The 18,898-nt window shown below is 42.6% G+C and overlaps 1 protein-coding gene across 1 annotated transcript in view; it reads right to left on the bottom strand.

Moving 5' to 3' along the window:
* The window catches only part of LOC132765253 (uncharacterized), a 71,189-nt gene that overhangs the window by 41,000 nt on the left and 11,291 nt on the right, over positions 1-18,898 (bottom strand). Inside the window, exons 6-11 of the mRNA XM_067464748.1 lie at positions 16,379-16,923; positions 6,926-7,462; positions 3,607-3,702; positions 2,930-3,190; positions 1,694-1,947; positions 1,506-1,599 (exon numbers count right to left, since the gene is read on the bottom strand). Coding sequence (XP_067320849.1) covers positions 1,506-1,599; positions 1,694-1,947; positions 2,930-3,190; positions 3,607-3,702; positions 6,926-7,462; positions 16,379-16,923 — 1,787 coding nt within the window. The remainder of the gene's footprint in view (positions 1-1,505; positions 1,600-1,693; positions 1,948-2,929; positions 3,191-3,606; positions 3,703-6,925; positions 7,463-16,378; positions 16,924-18,898) is intronic.

Genomic DNA, 18,898 nt, shown 5'->3' with positions numbered 1-18,898 from the left:
ACCTGGGGTCCCCAGAAGTTTTTGGCCTACAACTCCCAGAAATCCTAACAGCTGGTAAACAGTTGTAGGCCAAAAACATCTGGGGACCCCAGGTTGAGAACCACCGCTCTAGGACAGTGGTTCTCAACCTTCCTAATGCTGTGACCCTTTAATACAGTTCCTCATGTTGTGGTGACTCTCAACCATAAAATTATTTTCATTGCAACTTCAGAACTTCATCCCTTAGGATTGTCTATGTTTGTGTGACGATGTTGTTCTTCAGACTAGATGCCATCCCTGAGTTACAAACTACTCCTAGTTAAGAACAGGGCTGAGACAACAAGGAGGGAGATAAATCTATCCTTCGGAAGAGAAATTAACTCCTGAAAGGACTAACAAAGGGAAAAGTGCCTCCACTGAAGCTTTATTTCCAATCTTTGATTCAATTTTTTAAAAATCCAATTCTCATAAGGATGGAAAGTGAGGAGACATCTTCTGAACGGGGCACAGACAGCAAAACAAACACTACATGAGTGTTATCCCTTCCCTATGCTTTGTGTGTGTGTGCGTGCGTGTGTATCTATGTACCTATTCTGGCTTATATACAAATTCAACTGAAGAACAAACCCACAAAACGTGATTTGTAATTTGGGGACTGCCTGATCTCAGATTATCTGCTTATCCCAGACTATCTGGCAGGTGTAGATTCATATAATCCAGTTCAAAGCAGATAATCTGGGAACAAAATCTGGGATATAGGGAAGTGTAGATCCAGTCTGAGAGAATGCATGTTTTGTAGACCATTTCCTCAGGTGCATACAACTAAATTGACTTCCTCAGATGCCTAGGGATGCTACCCACTTCACTCTCTCACCAGACTGAGGCTGGATCTACACCACCATATAATCCAGATTATCAAATCACTATCTGCTTTGAATGGGATTATGAGTCTACACTGCCATATAATCCAGTTCAAAGCAGATAATCTGGATTTTATATGGCAGCATAGATCCAGCCTGAGTCTCCTTGCAGAGAGAAAAAGTGGGGTATAAAACAAATGTACATAATAATAATAATAATAATAATAACAACAACAACAACAACAACAAAACAATATACTGCCAAATATTTGCAGTATGGACCACATACAGCAGTTCAATGTAGTTCAAAGTGCCCTATATGGTTCAACACTGCATACCTGATTGCATTATCTGGCAGTTTCAAACCAGCCTAAGGTGGAGACCCCTCTGAACCCCAATATCCCCAACTAACATGGCCAGGCCTTTGAATGAGTGGTGAAGCCTCTGAAGAAACCTCTGGACCTCCCGCCTCCAGCCCTGAGCTGCACACGAAGTACCTCTCTGGGAGCGGAAGCCCTGCGAACTGAGCCTGATTTACCTGGCTGGCTCTGCCCGAGTGACCGGTCCCCAGCATCCCCATCCTATCCCGTCCAGGCTGCCCCAGAGATTGGCCTATAGATCGAGCAGTGGAGGGGGTGGCTCAGGCCTGCAGGTGCCACTTCCCACTGCCTCCTCCCCTGTCTTCTCCTCCACCTCGTCCCCACACCAGGCTACTCCTTCCTCTCTTCCTCCTCCACAGAGGTCAGGAGAAGGTGGCACGCTTCAGGCACAAGGAGGAGGAGGAGGGTGTGCCACCTCTTTGCTCCACCTGTGGGAGTAAGGGGCAGCACAGGCCTGCAGGTACAGCTTCTCACCACTGCCTCCTCTGCTTCATCCCCACACTGGGCAACTCCTTATTCTTTTCCCCTCCACAGAGGAGACCAGGAGAAGGCGGAACGCTCCAGGCACGAGGAGGAAGGGGGAGTAGTGTGCCACCTCTCTGCACTGCCTGCAGGTGCGAGGGGTAGCTCAGGTCTGCAGGCGTCACTTCTGTAGGCATCACCCTCTCCACCTCTGCCTCCTCCTCCTCCACATCATCCCACATTGGGCAACTCCTTCCTCTCTTCCCCTCCAGAGAAGAGGCCAGGAGAGGGCGGCATGTTCCAGGTACAAGGAGGAAGAGGCAAGGCTGAGGAGGCAAGGCTGAAGGAGGTGGTAGCACGACCCCTCTCAAATGGTCGATCAATCCCCCTAGGAGTCACAACCCTAGAACAACTTCAAAAATATTATTATTATTTATTATTATTAAACATTATTTGTACCCCGCTAGCATCTCCCGAAGGACTCGATGCGGCTTACAAAGGCCAAGGCCTCAACACACAATATAACAATACAAAACCTAAGGCAAATTAAAACAATTAAAGCAATATAAACAACAAGCAATAAACAATACACTAAGACACAATAAAACTGGGCCGGGCCAGAGTAATGGGTACAGGATTAAAAGTGCTGATGTGACAGGAGGTATATAAGGCTTATAGGGCAAGTGCAGTGTGCGGTGTGCAGCAATCTTAGTTCTAATAAAGTGCTTCTAGGACTTGGTATTGGAGATTTCCTATTCTGGGAAGGCACATCGGAACAGCCAGGTCTTCAAGTTCTTTCTGAAGACTGCCAGTGTAGGGGCCTGTCTAAGATCTTTGGGAGGGTGTTCCAGAGTCGGGGGACCACCACAGAAAAGGCCCTGTCTCATGTCCCCACCAAACGCGCTTGCGACACAGGCGGGATCACAAGCAGGGCCTCTCCAGATGACCGAAGTGAACGCGTGGGTTCGTAGACAGAGATGTAGTCACGCAGGTAGGCTGGTCCCAAATCGTTCAGGGCTTTGTAGGTAAGCACCTGCACCTTAAATTGTGCTCGGAAAATAAACGGCAGCCAGTGGAGCTCCTTGAACAGGAGGGTTGACCTCTCTCTGTAAGGCAGACTGCCATGCTTAATAAAAAATGCCTAGTTAATTCCATAATAAACAAAGAGCAAATATTTTGTAATGGATCTTGTCCATGCCAGAAAAACTACTTCCAAGCTTTACAGTTTTGTATCTAGTTTTCTCTTAGCCACATCTGGTTTCTTTTGCCCAGTCTTACCTGCAGCAATTCTGCTGGTGGCTGCTGACATTTCTCTTTCATTTCCTGGATGAGACTTTCCAGAGAAGATTGTTCCCGGGAAAGGAAGACCAAGTGTTCATCTCTTTTCCTTACAATCTGCTTCTCCAGCTCCTCCATCTGGGCCCGGAGATGTTTCTCCTGTTCTTCCAGAAACAGCCGTATTTCTGTTATTTCTCCCATTGTTTTTTCAATTTTTGCTTTTGTCTGCTTCTGCAGTGAGCAGAAAGAAAAGCAAGTAAATGAGTATCACATTAAAATACAGTTGCTGAAATAAAAAAAGAGAGGGCTTCTGGCTCATCAATGGTTGTGTAGGAGGAGGAATTTCAATAGAGGGTTCAAGACAAACAATCAGTTAAGATTCTCTTGTGTTGTTTTTGTTGTGTGCCTTCAAGATACTTCCCTCTTATGGTGACCCTAAGGTGACACTGTCAAGGGGTTTTCTTGACAAGATGCATTCAGAGGGTGAGTGGCCTTTGCCTTCCTCTGAGGCTAAGAGTTGGTGACTCACTCAAAATCACAGTGTGGGATTTATGATCAGTCCTCACACCATCCAAAGATTTATATGACGAAGTTGCATTTTATAAGAGTTGTGTTCCTTCTGTAATCACATTTACTCCTATACTTACAAGTAGGTTTTGGGCTTCTTTTTCTGTCTTTGCTTTATATTCCAGAAACTTTTCTTTCTCCTTCACCAGATCATCCTGACGAAGACCCATCAAAACCTGCAGAGAAACAAACATTCAGTTTTCACTGGAAGGTAACAGCCTTCACACACACACATATACAAGTACAATGCAATACATTTTTCTGTGTTGAAATTCGTTTTCCTAGTTTTGACCCAGCTCTCTATTATGATAAGTCATTTTGGACTTTGTCATCTGGGGCATCATCTGAAAATTTGTCTTCTGTCCTGTCATCTGTCCTCTGTCCTGTCATCCATCACTGATTCTTTTTAAAAGGTTTTTATTGAGTGAAATCAATGGGATACAGAAAAAGGAGAAACATCTGGAGATAATCAATGCATCTAATACAAGAGGAGCCATTGGGAAACACATTTTTGAAGACAGGGACAACTCCTCCAGTCCGCTGGTACTCTGTTCTCTGGGAATTCTCAAAGTGATTCCAAAACTATTTCTGCCAGTTCTTTTAATATCTTTGAATAGAATTTATCTGTTTCCATTAGTGAGTACCACTGATGTGGACAAACTGCTGGGACAAGGAAGGTGAACAACCTTCTTTCATAATCCCTGTCCTTCTTGGCTGGTCATCCAGGGAGGACCAGTCACCTCAGTTCTGAGCGATGTGGATGTTTCTTGCTCCATCACTCAAAATGGAAGGGTGATACATACTGTCATGGGACACATCAAAGGCCCCTGACCTATGTGTAGGAGAATGGAGGTCCATCATTTATGTAGACATTGCCAACTGTTATATGTATCTCTCAAAGGAAAACTTATTACATCTCTGACGGAGAATCATAGAATCATAGAAGAGAATCATAGAATCAAAAGTTGGAAGAGACCTCATGGGCCATCCAGTCCAACCCCCTGCCAAGAAGCAGGAATATTGCACTCAAATCACCCCTGACAGATGGCCATCCAGCCTCTGCTTAAAAGCTTCCAAGGAAGGAGCCTCCACCACACTCCGGGGCAGAGAGAAGATAAAATTTGTACAGATTTGGGATATAAACGGTTGGCATATTCATTTGTTAATGTAAAAACAAGCAGAAGTAAATACCTTCCTGTATGTAAGGCGGAAGAAAAAATGTTAAACAAGATAGAGAAACCAACAAAAGAGAAGCAGAAAGCCATCTTTTGAAACTAATGTGTGTATTTAAGTTTTATTTTAGATTGACATGTAATTAGTATACATATGTCATTATTGTTCCAGTATGTTTATATTTATGCTGTTGTCTTTTATTTGCAAAAAGAAAACAGTACATATGAAAGGGATCTAGGAGTCTTAGAAGGCCTCAACTCAACTCAATGTGATGTGGCAGCTCAAAAAGCCAATGCGATTCTAGGCTACATCAATAGGAGTACAGTACCTAGATCCGAAGAAGTAATAGTCTTTAGGAAGAGCTTGAAGATGTGGCTGTTCCAGTGTGCCTTTCCAGAATAGGAAACTCCCAGCATCATGTCCCAAATGCACTTTACTAGAGATTTAAGATTGTCTGCACACCGCACCTACCTCTAAAAACCTATCCATTTCACCGTCATGTCCAGCACTTTTTAAATTTTATTCATTACATTTGGCCCAGCCTTAGTTTTAAATGCGTTGTGGTATTACTGTTCTAATGTTTTATTGTTATTGCTTTAATGTTTATTGTTTTGCTTTATGAGTTTTATTGTTGTATTTGTTATGCTGTTGTTTTATTGAGGGCCTTGGCCTTTTGTAAGCTGCACCGAGTCCTTCAGGAGATGTTAGTGGGGTATAAACAAAGATAATAATAATAATAATAATAATAATAATAATAATACAACTACATTCTGCTTTGGCCAGGCTTCACCTGGAATAACACTATGTCCAGCTCTAGGCACCACAATTCAAGAAGGATATTGACCAGTTGGAATGTGTCCAGAGATTGCGAGCTGGGAGAGGCAAATGGTCCAAAGCCTGGAAGACAAGCCCTATGAGTAGCAACTCGGTTATGTTTAACTCAGAGAAGAGAACAGTAAAAGGGGACACGAAAGCCATGTTTAAATGTTTGAAGGGATGCCATATTGAGAAAAGTTCAGGTCTGTTTTCCTGCTGCTCTGGAGACTAGGACACAATGAGCAATGGATTGAAATTGCAGAAAAGGAGACTCCACCTAAATATTAGGAAGAATTTCCTGGTGGTCAGAGCTATTCAGCAGTGGAATAGGCTGCTGCCTGAAAATGTGATGGTGGCCATCTGTCAGGAGTGCCTTGATCATGTCTTCCTACATGGAAGGGGGTTGTGCTGAGTGGCACTTGGAGTCTTTTCCAAATCTATGATTCTATGGAAAGACAGAAAGTGAGCAGTTGAAAAATATGTTTGCCCACTGCCATGCACTATGTACAGTGCAGGAGTGTCTGTCTTTTTCTCTTTGGGACCAAATTATAAGTTACTAGAAAACTTTAGACCCATAAACAGGTCACTTATAAAATGGGTTAGAAATTACAATTTAATGTGAGGTCAATGTATTGTTGAAGGCTTTCATGGCTGGAATCACTGGGTTGTTGTAGGTTTTTCGGGCTATATGGCCATGTTCTAGAAGCATTCTCTCCTGATGTTTCGCCTGCATCTATGGCAAGCATCCTCAGAGGTTGTGAGGTCATATGCTCTTGACACATCTGTCTGTATGGTTTTGATGGATTGTTCAGCCTGAGGATATGGACAAGATCCTTGGAGTGGTGAGAGCAACTACATGTGCTCTAGACCCTTGCCCTTCCCGGTTTATCAATTTGAGGTCTTTCATATACAATATGGGATGTAAAATAACCACATTAGCAATACAGATACTTTTATCTACTTTTATGGGAAGAAGGAAACTTCACTTTTCTTATAAAGAAATTCCAGTTTTTTTCCAGCAGATGTGCTAAAAGAACAGACTGGCAGCCACTTTAGCAGTGTTTCAAGGGGTTACAAGGCAGTCTAAATTGCAGGGAGAAATTTTGTTTTCACCGTCTCAATTTGGTGCCCCCCAGAGAGATATAATTTTACCAAAATCCTATAATTTTCAGGTTTCTAACCAGATTAACCCATTAATAAAAGGTGGGAAGCAAAGGTGACTAAATTCCATTTTACCATCACACATACCTAGTCTTGGGTTAATAATGGCTTCTCCCCCACTTCAGGCAAGAAATTGTTATTTCGAGCCCAGTGATAAGATTTTCGAATGCAAGTGCATCTTCACAGAACTTCCCAGGAAGCTTCCAAAGGCATTTCCTTCCCTCCTCAAACTCCACAAGTGTTTCTTACCTTGTAGTCTTGAGCAGCTGTTCCCAGAGGAATCCTTCGATGATCTCCATGCTCCTTGGATCTGCCGCACACTACACAAATGAAGGTTTCGTCATCTGTACAGAACAGATTGAGAGGCTCCTGGTGTTTCTCACAGACTCTCCCTGTGACTTTTGCCTTCTTGGGCCCCTGAGGACTGTGTTTCTTTGTTATTTCTACAAAGTTGGCTAGCTGCTGATTTGTCCTGAGGTTCTTTGGTGAAATGATTTCCCTGCACTGAGGGCAGGAGGTCTCTGGGTTGCCTGACTTCTCCCAGGTCTGGGTCAGGCAGGCTCTGCAGAAGTTGTGCCCACATTTTAAGGTCACAGGATCCTTGAAATAATCCAGGCAAACAAGACAAGTGGCTTCTTCACAAAAATCCCTCAAGAGATTGTGTGCCCTTTTAGCAGCAGCCATGTCTAACTTACAAATAACACAATTGCTTTCACTTTCCTTTGCATTTACTTGCAGAGCATTTCCTGTAAATGATTCTCTCAGCATACCAACATCTGCACTTAACTGGGAGGGAACACCTTGGAGAACATGTCTCTAGATAAAGCACATTCCTTTTTAAAACAAGGCACCAGAGATCTAGTAAAATTTCAGCAGTGGGTTTATGTATTTAAAGCACTTGTCTCTCAATCTGCCAGGGCCTCCAATGCCACAAGCAATTATTATCATTATATGGTTTGCTAATAATTATTTTAATCATGCCCTTAAAATCCTTTGAAACCCAGCATATAACTTAAAACATTTTAACCTGAGATTGTTAGGTCCCTAAATTTTCTATTTTCATTGATTATTTCCAGGCAGGAAACAAAGAGGAGAGTCTCCAGTTTGGAGCAGCTCAGGTCCAGACAAAATGAAAGAGTTGTAAGTAAATTTCCTGCTCAGGTCTGAAAGCAGAAGCTTGCTACAATTGCAAAGTATATTTTATTTGCTGCTGCAACTTATAAAGGTTCTCACGAGAGGGTTATCTATGGAGTTGCTCACCTTGTTCCTGTCCATATCCTAAACTGACAAGTTTATTCTTTCCAACCCTTTTCTGGCATGAAAAACTCCAGAGAATGCCCCCCCCCCAAAAAAAGAAACCCCAAACTCTATCTCTGGTTTTCACTAATCATTGCAAACCCACAGAGTTCTTTCTTCTTTCATCTACACCTACAACTTGAGTACACCTACTACTTGAGTATTTCCTCAAACTGCAAATTGCTTCTAGTGTGAGAGAATTGGCCATCGGCAAAGATGTTGCCCAGAGGACACCTGGATGTTTTGATGTTTTATCATCCTTGTGGGAGGCTTCTCTCATGTCCCTGCATGGGAAGTTGGAGCTGACAGAGAAAGCTTATCCGCACTCTCCCCAGATTCAAACCTCCGAACTGTCAATCTTCAGTCCTGCCGACACAAGGGCTTAACCCATTGCGCCACCGGGAGCTCCATAGTATTTTTTATAATAGGGTATAATATTTTGCTACAATGTAGTAGGTTTGGAAATAAAGAGAGTTAAAAAATATATAATCTCAAACCTTTATTTTTGTACCAAAAAATATGGTATATAACCACAAATATGCATTTTGCTACAGGGAAATATTAAATTCACACCTAAAGTAGTGAATAAAATTGTTTTATTTTTGTTCTCAAAATACAAGATTTAAAATTGTGTCCAACAGCTAAATACGTAAATCCAGGGTGGCATCTAACTTACTCCCAAGTTTGTTTTTGGTGTAAACACAAACCTGATTCATATCAATAGTGGACAGAAAGGGAAGTATTGATAAGTCTCTTTTTTTTTCATGTCAGGAGCTACTTGAGAAACTGCAAGTCAATTCTGGTGTGAGAGAATTGGCTGTCTGCAAGGACGTTGCCCAAGGGATGCCTGGATGTTTTTTTCTTCATGTTTTACCATCTTTGTGGGAGGCTTCTCTCATGTCATTGCATGGAGAGCTGGAGCTGACAGAGGAAACTCATTAACGCTCTACCCGATTCAAACCGGAAACCTTCAGATCAGCAACCCAAATTTCAAGTCAGCAGTCCTGCCTGCACAAAAGTTTAACCTGTTGCACCACTGGGGGCTCCATCCTTCCCACTTTTGGTAGGTCCATCAGTCCTATCCAGTCATTCAGTGGCACAGATACAAATTTTGTTTTTAAAACAAAGGTACCCTGAACTTCAATAAGATCTTCATACTTGGTCATGGATTTTGAAACCATTTTCCCCCAAGATGTTTCACAGAACCTTTCTTCTTCGCTTCCCTTTCAATATAAGGTTTCCACAACCAGAGTGACTCAGAGTGGCCCAGTTACAAATTTGCTATGTCTGTGTAAAGTTTACTGTTTCTCCTTGTTGGGTAATCTGAGCTGTTAGGTTCAAAAATAACCCTCAGTTAGGTGTAATTCCTCCAAAATATAGCAGAGTACTGAGAATAAACACCGTAACCAGCAGAAACTTACATGTGATGAGCAGGAATAGCCTTTTAGCCTTTAGAATGGCTGAGGATTGCAGAGTCCATCTTTAGGTTCAAGAGATTTATTAAAGTAAAAAGAAATACATTTTTGATAGAAAAGTCTTGGTAAATCTCATCTTCTAAAGAAAGTTAAAAGTTAAAAAGTTCATGCAGCTACATTTTGCCTCTGTAAATCCTTAAAATGGTGGAGACCACATGGCCTTCCTGGGGCAAATAATAATAATAATAATAATAATAATAATAATAACAACAACCTTTATTTTTATACATATCTATCTCCCCAAGGGGATTCAGAGCGGTTTCCAGCATGGTAAGCATTGCACTTACCGACATAAAAACATACAAAAAATATTATAAACATAAAACTATATAACAATCATACATATTTAAATTAAAACCAATCTGATATTCATTACATGAGGCAGCTAAGCTTCCAATGGCTAAGATTTCAAAGTGGGCCTTGACGACTATGAGAGGGCTGGGTTGGCACAACAGAGTAAACCAGGGCCGTGGAATGGGTAAAGTGCAACTATGGCCTACCTGATGGTCAGGGTGGGACCTGGAGCTATTATTTTCAAGGTGTGCTGCATAACAACAAGAGGGCTGGGACAACAGGGAGAACATAGGCCCAGGGAAGTAGATAAAGTACATGACCTCACAACCTCTGAGGATGATATCGAGCTCTTTTTGTGGGGGGTCTCCCAGCGGGAGAGATCCCTGACCGGCGTCAAGGATGCTTGTCATAGATGCAGGTGAAATGTCAGGAGATAATGCTTCTAGAACATGGCCATTAGCCCGAAAAACCTACAGCAACCCAGTGATTCCAGCCATGAAAGCCCTCGACAACAGAATGTTTTGGTTCTTGAATAATGTTGCTCTAATGTATTCCCTATGTTGTGTGTTGACGGCATTGAATTGTCCTCCCATGGTCTGATGCCCAGGAACCTGACTTCCATGTTCGTCAGTACATGTTACAGCTGATGATAGGAAAGTAACTCATCTAGAACTGAAGCAATAAGGAATACAAAAAGGAACAGAAAGTTTGTGGGCGGGGGGGGGGGGGGGAGTTCTAACAAATACTTTAAAACATCCCCATGGCTCCAACATTTACCTCTGCAAAACTAAGGGAAACAGTCGCCCGAGGTTCTGCCTCCATCACTGGAAAGACAATGTTTCTGCCTCCATCCCTGGAAAGCAACCTCTTGAGGAAGATCCTCAGGCTTTGCTTGATCAGAAATACTAGACATTCTAATATTTTAGTTGCCTCTTGCAAACCAAGTGCCAAAATCTTCCAACTGAAAAAGGCTTGAAGATGAGGCAGCTACAGAGATGCCTTTATCCTCCTCAACAAATAATTCCCCCTCCTGCAGCTCAAAATGTGTGACTGATCGGGAACCCTTCTCTCTGTCTTCTTCCAAGGAATGAGCCCTTGTATTGTCATCATTATTGTACTTTAAAAGCTTTTCCTTTTAGCCTTCCCCCCTGGCACAGAATGGCCACTATGCCATTAGATACCACTTTCACACATTTCCTTAAAATGGGGATAAATTTGTCAGAGATGCCAATATTCCCTTCCTGAATCCTGAACTCAGACATTACTCTCAAAATAGCTGTACTCTCTGCCTACTCTCACCTAAGAAGGGAGGAAGAAAAGATGGAGGAAAGGAGCTAAAGATGCTTTCTTTTTGTTTTTTAAAGGCAGCGGCCAAAAGAAGACATTTAGAAGAAAATGAATAACAAATAAATATTAAAGACATAAAGATAGGAACAAACTATTAGCAGCCCACTTAGAGCTGAAGTAGACACATGGACTGAGAGACTGGGAGGGCGGCTCACCCTAATGACGCCTTGCTCCTGCCCATTTGAAGAATGAGAAAGATCAACACTTCTAGCTGGCATCCTCAAACTGCGGGCCTTTGTCTCCCTACTGAATATGGATATTTAATGGAGGTGTGTGCAGTACCCATTTCTCCCATTTCATTCCTTCATTCATTCCTTTCATTTTAGATGGGGGCACAAAATGGGAACCCCCCTCCCCAGAACAAAAATAACATCAAAACGAAAAAAGCAGGAGTGGGTACGGCTTATTTGCCTGCTCTTTTGCCCATGTGGCACTCCTCACAACAGACCAAGGAGGATTGCCATGTGCTATTTCCCTCAGAGTCCTGCCTGTTGGGCCAATCAAAAGAGAAGAACACCGCCACATGGGCATGCATTGCAGAGTCTATGGAGTGAGCGCACCTCCTCCGCTCATTGTGTTGTGTGCGTCTGCTGCTGCTGCCTGACTCCTGTGCCTGCCCACTTGCAATTGCCTTTGACCTTGATTTATATTTGGCTTAGCTTGGCTGCTGGCTTCTTTTTTATTTATTTCTCCTTTTTATTTAATTCTTTTTACTTTTATTTAAAGGAACAGGGAGTTTTGAATGGGGAGGGTGGGTTGTCCCGGGTGTTGCTGCTGGCACACAAGGCTTGGGTGATTTGGGGAGAAGACCTCTTTGCTCAGTGCTGCTTATTTTTCATTCTTTCCTTCTTTCCTTTACTTTAAAAATATTTTTAAATATTTGGTTTGCTCAGAGAGCCTTTGTCACTCTTTTTTTCTCCTCCTTTATTTTCCTTCTCAAAATACTTTTAAAAGATAATTATATTATTTTAATAGCAATTTAACCAAAAGGGAAAACCCCAAACTACTAACTTGACCTCCCCTCCTTGATCTAAAGCCATTCTTCTCGCTTTGTCCCTGAGCCCCTCTAGTGCTCTTTAGGGGCTTCTGCCACCATCAACACCTCACCTTTCTGAAGCAGTGAGGCTGATGTTGATGACCGACTTGCTCTGAACCACTAAGACATGAAATAATATGTTCCAAAACATGTTTTCCCATAATAATGGCATTGGATAGTTTTGCTAAAGGTCATTCATTTTCCCAATGGATCAGTGTTTTTAATAAGGGGACAATGCTTGTTTGCTGGCTGCTGCAAAAGCTTTAGAAGGAGTTGATTGGCTTGCTGGTTTTTTTTATTAGTAGTAAAGAAGAAAGTGAAAAATTGGGACTGGGTACTGGTGGGCTGTGTGATGTGGTAGTGCACCTTTGACATTTGGTAGGGCAAAATGGTGCTCCCTGTCCTGCCTCCCTCCCTTCCTCCTGCTGCTGCTCCTGGGAAAATTAAAGGCCAGAGCCAGATTTGGGGGGGGGGGGGGGGGCGTTAGGGATGGGGATGGGGAGGGAAAAGTTTTGAAGGAGATTATATTTCTAGAAAGAAAAAAATACCAAAATCAGGGGATGACCCAAACATTATAAAACTTGGTGGGCTATGAGTGGTAAGTGTGCCCTCCATGTGTGGCAATTTTCACACATCTAACTAAAATTGAGAGGAAGGGGAGACTGAGGAAGTGCTCCCATTAGTGGCAATGGACTGAAAATGTTTGTATTTTTGGATGTGTAACGAAAACGCCTATTTGAAAAAGTGATTGTTTTCAGAAGGTGCGCAAAAAAGAAAACAGAGAACTTATGAATGAAACAAACAGAAATGGATAGTGATTCTATACAAATGCACAAGCATGCTGGAAGAAGCAAAGACCATCAGCACTGATGTGATGCTCCTACGCCATCAACTCTGCTGGACTGGCCACATTGTCTGAATGCCCAATCACCATCTCCCAGAGCAGTTACTATACTCCCAACTCAAGAATGGAAAATGTAATTTTGGTGGACAGGAAAAGAGATTTAAAAATGGGCTTAAAGCCAACCTTAAAAACTGTGGGATAGACACCGAGCCCTGGGAAGACCTGGCCCTTAAGCACTCTAACTGGAGGTCAGCTGTGACCAGCAGTGCTACAGAATTCAAAGAGGCATAAATGGAGGGCTAAAAGGAGAAATATGCCAAGAGGAAGGCATGTCAAGCCAACCCTGATTGGGACTTCCACCTGAAAACTGATGTCCTCACTGCGGGGGAACATGCGGATCAAGAATAGGGCTCCACAGCCACCTACAGACCCACCGCCAAGAGACTGCACTTGGAGGACCAATATTCTCAGGCTACGAGGGATCGCCTAAGTAAGTACAAGCCTAATATGTAATGTATCCCACATACCAATTAAAATACTGTCAAGGTTAATTCATAAAGTTACATAAAGTTCACCATATGCAAAGTGATCATCTGGAGTACTAGTAAGAATTACACATGCACACACACGCACACACACAAAAGGATTGAGAGGGATAATGAGAATTACAGTAAAGAACAAATATTACATGAGCATTACACACAGGGTGAAATGCACTCCAACTTTTTACAATGGGGTGCAGATTTCTCAGCAAAGAAAATATTTGGTTTGGAAAAATGTGAAAATCAGACCTCCTGCTGCTGTTGATGTAAAATTGGAGTAAAAAGAGAACTTATATTTTCAGCTGTTTCTCTACTAAAACAACAGTTTCTCTAATGAAACAGCCATTTTGAGGACGAACCTGGAACTCCCTGCCTTCAAGCTGATCCGACCTGCAGCAGGGAGTTCCTCAGTTCTTCATTGCCCCACTTGGGCCAATTGCATGAACGTGGCCACAGCAGCAGCTGCAACTCTGGAGCCTTCTAATTTCTTCTCTTTCCCCCCTTCCTAATATTGTAACTAATCCCCCCAATAAAAAGTATCAATCAATTGTAACCTTTTTCCTCTCCATAGTGTTACTTTGCATCTCTTTACTGTCTCAAACCTCTCTTTCCATTAAACTTTCTTCTCCCGGGTTGCAGATGACTGCCGGCCCTCCTGGGTTGCGATTTTCGTGTCCTGGGGAGGCCAAAACTGTGTTCCCTTAAACTGTGTTCCCTAATTCACTCACACCACCATCAAAACTATCCTCAATATTATTATCCTTCCCATACAGATTGCACAATAACATAAGCTTGCCTTTGAAGACGGCTCGGAAGCTTCAATTAGTCCAACGCTCGGCAGCCATGATGTTAACAGGAGTGGAGCGCAGGGAGCATACAACCCCCCTGTTGCGCCAAATCCACTGGCTACCGATTTGCTACCGGGCTCAGTTCAAAGTGCTGGCGTTGGCCTTTAAAGCCCTAAACGGTTCCGGCCCAAGCTACCTATCCGACCGCATCTCTGCCTATGAACCCACCAGGGCTTTGAGATCTTCCGGGGAGACCCTGCTCTCAATCCCGCCTGCTTCTCAAGCAGGCTGGCGGGGACGAGAGATAGGGCCTTCTCAGTGGTGGCTCCTCGGATGTGGAACGCCCTTCCTACCGACATTTGACTAGCACCATCTCTAATGGTATTCTGCAAAAAAGTGAAGACCTGGCTGTTTGAGCAGGCGTTCGAATAATGAGTGCAATGACTGGTTAATGAACACTGGAATGGATCATTTGATGACGAATCTGGATCATGTTTTTGATGATGAAACGATAGTGAATGGCTATTGTAGTAACTGTTAATTGTTTATTGTTTATTGTTTATTAATTGTGCAACTGTATTAAGTTGATAACTGCTTTTATACTGTAACATTGAATTCTGCTGTCTCTTGTTGTTGTGAACCGCTGTGAGTTGCCTTCGGGCTGAGAACAGCGGTATATAAGCAAGGTAAATAAATAAATAATAATAAGCATTATGTTGCTGTGTTATGCTTTTGGATGCCTAACGTTTTGACTGGCCCTTATTCCTATCCTGAAAACATAGCAACCTGAGGCTATGGGATCATGAAAACTGTATCTTTTATTAGAACTAGATCTGCAAATTAAAGCCTGCATGCTGCAGTGATTTAAGCTTTGGGCTATGGTTCTGGAGATCAGAATTCAAATCCCCACTTGACTATGGAAACCCACGGGATGACTTTGGCCAAGACACTCTCTCTCAGCTTCAGAGGGAAAGCATTGGAAACTCCCCTCTCATAAGATCTTGACAAGATAACTCCATGATATTAAAGACATATTAATGTGCCACTCTCTTTTTAAGAGGCAGGATATTATATGGAAGATGAAAGTAAGAGTTGAATGAATCAAATGGAGTTTTGAAGACTGATTTGTGAAACCCCCTGGGTGACTTTAGGGAAATGGAAAACAGGCTCACTCAGTGAGAAAAATATTTTGACTTCCATATAATTTATGTTTATTCATCAAAACATTTGAGGCAGATTCTCTCTCAAAAGCTTTCATGGCAGAATACAATCAATGAAATCATCTTTTTTAAAAAAAATTAAAACTTTTAAAAAACATTGTTCACTTTAAAAACACTTTCCAAGATGAGTTTAATAAACCCCTTATATTATTATCATCCAGGTATTGAGAACAAGCCCCGTGAAATAAGCTTGCCTGCTTGCCTCCCGTGAAATAAGCTTGGCTGCCGATCCAGTTCCGACCACAATTCAAAGTGCTGGTTTTGACCTACAAAACCCTATACGGCTCCGGTCCAGTGTATCTGTCCGAACGGATCTCCCTTTACGTCCCACCCCAGAGTCTAAGAACTTCTGGGGAGGCCCTGCTCTTGGCCCCGACGCTATCACAAGTGAGGTTGGCGGGGATGAGGAGCAGGGCCTTCTCGGTGGCGGCCCCCCATCTGTGGAATTCGCTCCCCGGGGAAATTAGATCAGCGACATCACTCCTTTCCTTCAGGAAAAAACTGAAAACATGGATTTGGGACCAGGCATTTGGACAATCATGTAGATAAAGAAAGGACTTTGAGAATGGCCAGGAAATGACTAATGGAATGGAATTTGGAACTCTGAAAGATGAACGTTGAGCATGTGAATAGTTTTTATATGATGTGATGTATATTGATTGTTATGATTGTTTTAACTGTGATAATTGTTTTAACTATGGTTTTGTACACTATGTATAATTTTTGCATAGGCATCGAACTGTGCCTTTTGTAAGCCGCCCTGAGTCCCCCCTCGGGGGTTGAGAAGGGCGGGGTAAAAGTACCCAAAATAAAATAAAATAAATTTAAGATGAGATTCTGAGGTGGCCATTACCACTCACGTAAAAGAATGGGAGAACTTCCTCTCCGGAGAAGGGGACATCTGAGAATACACAGATCCGGTCTCCCGTATCAGCATCATAAAAGGCCACCTGGTTTGAAGCTTTGTTCAGACAGACTCGGACCCGCTTGGTCTTTTCATTCAGACTATCAGGGCAACTGGAAGCACGATACATACCTCTCCATTTGCCTACAGCCCAGATCCCTTCCTCAGGAGCAATGTCAACAAAGCCTTTTCTCCTGACAGACGTCCTGGCCACCCCCACAGCCCAGTCTCCTTTCCCTCCCACAACAACTTCCCAGAAATGCCTGCCAGATGTTAATCCCTTATGTCCAAACACATACGCTTCGGGAATGATTCTCTCAGGATTGTCAGGCAAGTCTTGAGTCTTGGCTTCATGCCTCACACTTTGACGATACACAGAACGAGAACGGAAGAACGGTAATTTGTATGTGAAAGGATGGTATTCCATGATTCTCACACTTTTCCGATCCTCAGACAGGCTGAGCCTGTGACCCGCTGTGTCTGGATCCAGAGTGACATTTGCTGTTGGAGACAGAGAGAGAGAGAGAGATGAAGGAAAGCAAAGAGAAGTAGAAGGAGAAGCGAGAAGAACTGGCACAGAAAGGATTAGCACACCACAGAGTCAACTTCATTCTGCTCACAATAAAACATCCTTATAATTGTGACAAAGACTCCATCATGAGAGGATTCACACTCTACTTCTGTGAGTTTTGTCTCAAAAACAGGATATTACAGATCTTTCTCAGAAAGAAAGTTAACCTTTTTTTACAATTAATATTTTGAGTGAATACATATGATAACATCACCTTTGAATGGGTTTGTTGGAACAGAAAGAGCCTCAGAAGAGACCATGCCAGCAGGTACTGACTGTCACCTGGTTGTGCACAAAGAAATACCTGCAGAAACTCCCTCATTTACATAATCGTTAAAGGGATAGGAGTCCTTTCAGTTACACAACAGGGAGTGAGAGAAATCTGCCCCTCGGAAGGGAAATTCACTCCTGAAAGAGTTATCATGGGGGAAAGGGGTCTCCGCTGAAGCTTTGTCACCAATTCTTGTTTCACAACAAACTCCAATGATCACAGGGACAAAAAGTGAGATGAAATCTTCTGAAGAGGGGCACAGACAGCAAAACAAACACTAACCGGATGTTAACCCTTCCCTATGTTTTCCAAAGCTAATATGGCTGGAGTTACCCTTTAAAAATGTAATTGTTCCAACTTACATACAAATTCCGCTTAAGAACAAACCTACAGAACCTATCTTGTTTGTAATTTGGGAACTGCCTGCACACTGAAAAACAAACATTCTTGGATGCATTTAAACTGTAGAAATAATACAGATTGGCCACTTCATCACATTAGGCAGAGAAGTGTGTGGCAGAGGAGAGCAGAGAAGAGCTCAGTCTTACTCAGTTTTTTAATGAAATGGATGTTTTCCCTATCTTCTATCACACTGTTAAATATCTCTCCTGTCAGTATTCTTTCACGTTGCAGAGATTTGGCCCCACCTACCAACTCGGGGAGACAAAAGTCATGCTTTCCCTAACAAGGGTACTTTTGGATCCTCCCACAATTTATCGTCCGACAAATTGGGGAAATGTTTCATTGTAAACCTGGGAGCAACTAATGCCATCACATTACAGGAATGGCCAAACATCCAGGTGATTTCAAAAAATCCACTTCTCCATCACCTCATGAAACGTTTTAAAAGAATGCTGGCCCTCATGCTTAAAACAAGCAAAGAATGTTCTATCCTACACTTGAAGCCAAACTAATGTGAGGACAAGAGCGGCTTCCTTGATTTTAAGTGTAGGGCTCAGTGGAATTTAGTAAATGTGATGATGCGGTGACACCGCTTTAACTGCCATGGCTCAATACTATGGAATCCTGGGAGTTGTAGTTTTGTCTTTGGCAGCCAAAGCTGAAGACCTTGTGAAACTACAACTCCTAGGATATCATAGCATTGAACCATGGCAGTTAAAGTGGGATGAAACTGCTTTTAATTCTACAGTGTAGAAGTACCCTTCAAAGCAGAAATTACATTCACTTTATTGTCAAAGGCTTTCATGGCTGGAATCACTGGGTTGTTGTAGGTTTTTCGGGCTATATGGCCATGTTCTAGAGGCATTCTCTACTGACATTTTGCCTGCATATATGGCAAGCATCCTCAGAGATTGTGAGGTCTGACCTCAAAACCTCTGAGGATGCTTGCCATAGATGCAGGCGAAACGTCAGGAGAGAATGGCTCTAGAACATGGCCATATAGCATGAAAAACCTACAACAACCTACATTCACTTTATTTCTTTAATTTATATCCCACTTCTCCCAGCATGGGATTTCAATTTAAAAAAAACTTAGAGGAGATATTTTGCCCCTCAAACCATGGAATTCCCTCAGCAAAACACACATTTTTTTAAATGGTAAAAATCCCTGGTGCTGATCCATGAAATTACAAGCAACAGCCATGGAAGGGAGAATAACACTGATTGGGTAA

Source organism: Anolis sagrei, chromosome 2 (genome assembly GCF_037176765.1).
Source record: "Anolis sagrei isolate rAnoSag1 chromosome 2, rAnoSag1.mat, whole genome shotgun sequence".
Taxonomy (NCBI): Eukaryota; Metazoa; Chordata; class Lepidosauria; order Squamata; family Dactyloidae; genus Anolis; species Anolis sagrei.
The sequence above is the reverse complement of the archived record's forward strand: the minus strand, read 5'-3'. Positions and strand labels throughout refer to the sequence as shown.